This window comes from Neltuma alba, unplaced genomic scaffold (assembly GCF_004799145.2).
Source record: "Neltuma alba isolate B1F8T4 unplaced genomic scaffold, ASM479914v2 tig00007822_pilon, whole genome shotgun sequence".
Taxonomy (NCBI): Eukaryota; Viridiplantae; Streptophyta; class Magnoliopsida; order Fabales; family Fabaceae; genus Neltuma; species Neltuma alba.
In genome coordinates this window covers 120-5,845 of record NW_021634873.1, presented here as the reverse complement: position 1 = coordinate 5,845, position 5,726 = coordinate 120, and the positions used below count along the sequence as shown (strand labels likewise).

At 37.5% G+C, this 5,726-nt stretch overlaps 1 protein-coding gene across 1 annotated transcript; it reads right to left on the bottom strand.

Annotated features, from left to right (window-relative positions):
• Window positions 1-1,943: 1,943 nt before the first annotated feature.
• On the bottom strand, window positions 1,944-3,130 carry LOC114753262 (PRA1 family protein B1). The gene has a single exon (XM_028941934.1). It carries the CDS (start codon window positions 2,968-2,970, stop codon window positions 2,323-2,325), a length of 648 nt encoding a protein of 215 aa, XP_028797767.1. The 5' UTR covers window positions 2,971-3,130; the 3' UTR covers window positions 1,944-2,322.
• Window positions 3,131-5,726: the final 2,596 nt, after the last annotated feature.

Sequence of the window (5,726 nt, the reverse complement as noted above, 5' to 3'; positions counted from 1 at the left end):
TCGCAACCAGACTTTTGGACAAATCTAATGAGAAGGGAATCGCTTCTGTTCACGTCCTTGCCAGAAAACCTGCTCACAGAAGTGGCTACAACCTCTTGTAGCGGCAGCAAATCATATACTACTTGAATTATTGAAGTCAAATACGCAGCAAGTATTCTTTCAACTTTCAGTACACACGCTCACAACCTTTGGCCATACGTGCTGTTAATAACTTGAATCATTGTGTGGTAAAAACTTCCGCAAATTAAGTATTCTTTTTCTGCACAAGGAATACGTGTTAACCAGTTAAAATTTCCCCCCATCTCTTCACACTTTATATTTTCCTTATAGCAACCCATTTCCATGAATGTCAGCACAAGAAGCTTCAGAAGAAAGAAGACAGTTACCCTCCAGGTGGGCCCGAAGGCCTGCATGCTTGGTCATATTTCGAGATAGAACTTCCGAAGTCATTGCTGACAAAGTCCAAACCAAACAAAAATAAGTATTTCATAGTATGAAAGTGTCCATCTTATCTTATTTGTTTTGAATGTGCCCGTTGTGACCATCTTGGTGAGGAATGTCCACTAAGGAAGTGAAAAGGCAGATCAAAGCGAAAACGCCAGCCCGTTCTGCTAAGTCACGACCAGTCAAGCTGATCATATCTTCTAAAAATATCAGTGACTCCATGCAAGAATAAGTTTCAAGCACAAGGTTCGTTAGAACCAGCAATCTTATTTTGGTGGCATGCCTCTTCAAGGCAAATTCTACAGACGTACATATACTTTCTGGTGGAAGAAAACAGAAAGCATCTTGCTGAATGGAAGATCGGCTACATTTTCATGACTCGAAGAATCACAATTATTTCTTCAATCCTTACTTATGCCATGCGGTCAATAGGGTTACTCATGATAATTGTACTGCCATGTAAAGAACTAAGAAATTTCATTTGGAGCCACCAAGATAAGTTCAGAAAACCCTACTTGATCGGCAGAAGCAACAAAGCATGATCTATCATCCTAAAAGTTGTGCCAGCTTGGGTATTAGCTATCAAACGAATTGCCACGGAATGACACCTTGATGAAAATTGGACCCCGTACTCGAGTTCTTTAAGGCAACTGTATTAAGGGGAGCAATTGGAAAAGGTCTTCAATAATGGAGTCCCTAAACCCCTGTATAAATAAATGAAAGGTAGCTGTCACATGCACTACATTCTTCCAATCCCTCATCTGAAAGAGTACAATTCCTCCCTTGGGTAAAATTCATAAACAGGCATGGGAAGCCTCTTCGTTTCCTCAAGTCTACGGAAGCTTAAGTGATGATGTCATACTATAACAGCACAGCCCAAAAAAGTTGCAATTTTTTCCTCACCAATTTGTACCCCAAAATATCCTACCTATCTTACAAGCAACATAAGGCTTGAGTGCTGCATAAATTTCATGGGAAAAAAGAACTTGCAGAGTGGAAAAATACTTTTGAAACAGCAAAAGTAGAGTCCGCATTGCAGGAAGTTATTTTAAATCGTTGAAACGCTGTCTTGTTCATTAGTCTTACATTAGCAAAGGCTACATAATTCAACAACCGACAGAACCTAAAAATTCCAGTTGATTACCGATTATTACCTACAACGGTTTCTTTAGTAAACATTATGTTCAAGTTTAACAACATGAAAATTCACACGTATGCATTAAATTCAAAGTATGCAATTAGAGGAGAACTTCCACGTCCATCCCTTTCTCTAAAGCTGCATTCAGTACATGGAAAAGGGACTCGAGGAAAGGGAAACCGCGTGAGGAAAGAAGTATAAGAGAAAGTATTGGTAAGGAGCAAAGTGAACTCCTTATAAGAGAGTTTCCAGGTTTATGGTGGAAAGCCCATTCTCATTCCCTTTCCCATTCCCATTTTATACCAAATGCACCTAAAGAGAAACCAAAAGAGCATAAAGACAACAGACAAACAGACGCTGAAACAAACAATCTCAAACGAAATTGTGACAACAAAACAAATGAAGCATCCTGAACAAACAATCAGGGAAATGAATGAAGACATATTGATAGCGAAGGTGACAATTATAATCAGAGGCAAAATTGGAATCTAAACTACATAGATCGAAAGCATATTTTGCTACTGATAAAATGGCGTAAAGTAATTCAATCTGCAAAAGTTTTCATCTACGTATACCAGGGAAAAGACAATATCCTAAGCAATTTGCTTTGGATCATACAAATGAGCAAAAAAAATGTCCTCCTATGAATAAGGTAACTGGCTTAGTAAGGCAGCACAAGAAGACTGGCCCGATTAAACCTCGTTAAAGTCCAACCAGCATACATGGGAGCCCCGATCTGTTTACACTCGTGAAACAGACGATGCGGCGGCAGAAGAGGCAGCGCCGCCGAGGAACGACAGGAAACCGGAATTCATGGGTTCTTGATCGTCCAAAAACAGATCCTCAGGGATTCGGAACGCACCGTGCGCACAGACGATTGCCAACCCAACCATCAAAGCAGAAATCAAGAGAGATCCCACGCTGGTGAGGAAAACAACGAACACCGTCAAAACCACCAGAATACCCAAAATTTCGCGATCCGCAAAGGTGCGACCAAAAAGGACAAGGGGCTGATCCGACGGCCGGAAGAGATACAGAAAGGCCCATGAAGCGAGGAGGCCGAAGAGAACAAGGAGCGAGAGCGGGTGGGAGATGAGAGAGACAGCCAATACGAGGGCAAGTAGGGTTATGTAGTTGACACGGAAGTAGGAGAAGTTCTTGCGGATCCGAGAATATGCTTCGGAGAGAGAATCTGGCCGAGACATTGCAGTGCGGTCGATGAGCTCCGACCACGGGCGGCGCTGGGAGAATCCCTGGCGGACAGAAGAGGAAAAGCGTGAGATGAAGGAACGAAAGGCCGGCGTAGCAATTGGAGGCTGAGACTGGGAAGCCGTGGTGCCGCTATTGGATTGGGGGTTGGAGATCGGAAGTGTCGGTGGAGAAGCCATGGGTGGCGCGTGAATCTCCGACCACCGCGAGAGGTCACCCTACTGGAAGAGAGCGAGGGGCAAAAGGGAAGCACAACGATATGGAGACGAACGCGTTTCTTGGATACTCCAATTAAACCTGCTGCCAGTTCCGCAATGCGAAGACATGGAAGTTTGTCTTGGGTCACCTTTTAGTTAAACTAAAATTAAAATTAGGCTTTAAATAAGATGATTAACATCTATTAATAAGAGCAAGTCTAATAATATAGCAAAAGAAAGACAAGTACTCCTCCGGTCCTAATTATAAGATCCAATTAACTTATTTGAGAAGATTAAGGAAGTAAGTTAAGTTGGTTATTTATAATAAATAAGTGTTGTCATTTCTAAAATATCCTTGCTAATTAAGTATATTGGCTAAAACTATCATTATTAGAAGGATTATCTTGGAAAAAATGCATAAATATAGAGACAAAATGGATTGGGGTTTTATAATTAGGACCAAATAAAAAGTCAAATAGGGTTTTATAATAAGGACCGAGGAGTATAATAATTTATTCTAGTTTCTGTAGGAGTCACGAACCAGTAGTCGGTGCAAAAAAATATATTAACGAGACTAATGGCCCTTACGGACGATGCTTTTGGAAACAACATAATGCAATGATTTGAATATTAATATAATATTAATGAGAATGATTTAATATTTGATTCAGGATGCATTTTGGCATTTTGCGTGTCTTGGTGGCCTGATGTTAGATTAATGAAATTGCCACTTTTGAGTTTCGTGATGATTTGAAAATGTTGTAATTATGAAGTTGTGGTGGACCTTTTTTGTTTTTTGGGGTGAAATGTACTGTTTTTTTTTTTTTAGAATGGTGGTTTAGCCCTCATTGGGCTTATACCCAATCAGTGGCTAAGGTCTAAGGAATCCAATACCTTTGAATGCTGTGAGCTCTTGGGCTTTGCTTTTTGAATGTTTTGGTGAGTTTTCTTTTTGATTCATTGGGCTCCTTTGGGTTTACATGACCTTTCCTTTTCTGAAAAACAAAATAAGGGCTGTAAATCCTTCATAAATTATAGCCATTATAATCATGCCTTTTTTCGGCCGGCGATTATAATCACGCTGCCTGGTTTAAAACTTTGAAAAAAAAAAAAAAAAGGTAATCTTTTAGTCCCCACATTTTTGATTTGGCTATAACTCATTTTCCAAACGTTAACTTCATATATGAAAAATTTTAACTTAATATAATTCAATCCTTATAGTTTTAACTCAATTCTTAAATCTTGACTCATAACAATTCAATCTCTATTTAGAAATAAAGTTTTTAAATAGTTAAAATTGTAAAGACCTGAACTGTAATAAGTTAAAATTCAAAAATTGAGTTAAAAAAATTATATAGATTGAGTTATACTCGAGTTAAAATTTAGATATTGGGATATATTGAGTTAAAATTAGAGGGAGTAAAAAATTAATTATGTCTTACTTTGAATAAAATTAAACCACTGCCACGCAGCAAATCGGTGGCCGGTGATCCTGGGGCCTTGTACAATGACTGAACGTTTGAAGTCTCTCGAGAGCAGCCTGGTAAGCATCCTGGCCTTATTATGATAATCATTCTTGCATTTTATTGTGTTTTTATCATTAGATTCCACTGCATTGCTATTACCCTTTTCATTTCACTACTTGTCTTAGTTAGGCGATGGTTCTAATATATAGACACACACACTACCTGCGGTTCTGAATATAGGAGCTAGATAAAAAAAATTATTTTAATTTTAAATATAAAACTTTAATCTATTTAGTCTCTTAAATTTATAATTTTTTACCTGATGTATCCTTATTCATTGCATATATTAAAGAAGTTCCCAATCAAAAGTAGTTCCGATCCAATGCACTGATTAAAGATGATAGTTTTAAAACCAATATACATTTGTTGCCATCAATTAATTTAATTATTTTTTAATATCAATAAATTATTAATTTAACACTCTTTTATTAAGGAGGAAAAGCAGAATATAATATGGCAAAAATAACTTAGAAAATGCGTTTGGACAGATTCCCACCGTAAGTGCTAGATATTCTGTTGCGGCCACGTATATGTGATTCAGCGGTGCTCTCCATTGGTTCCCATGTCCATTATGTTAATTTATAAGTAAGAAAAGGCTCATTCTAAGTATGTTCAAACGTGAAATTAATTTTACATTTTCAAGATGCTCGAGGGTACGTACGCGCATGTCTCGTAGATCTCTTTCCGGGTTTTCGAAGGGAGTCTCAACTAGACCTGGGAAAGCAGGCTGGCGATGCGGATACGGGTTCCCGCTGCAGTGCGGGTCAAATGCGGTGTGGGCCAAAGTAGCCCGCACCTTGGCGAACTGGCATTTTGCCAATCCGAGCCCGCCTAAATTTTTTTTCAAAAAAATTATTATATTAGTATGAGTTAAGCCTAGTTTAAATGTTGAAATTAGGCTCTGAGTTTTAAATTTAAGTGATGGATTCTAATTAAAAAACATGAGAATTAATTTATAATTTTAGAAGATATTTAAGAAAAACTAACATGTATTTTTTTTTATAAATAATTAATTTAACTAGTTTTTTTTATCCAAATTAATAAAGTAAATCTTTTATGTGTGTGTATGTATGACTATATGATAATCACATGTTCATCTAATCTCATGAAGCTGTGTATAGTAATGACAAATAGATATAAAAATAAAAAATGGACAGTGCTCTTCATATAACCATACACATATATATATGAAGTGCTTAATTAATTATATAT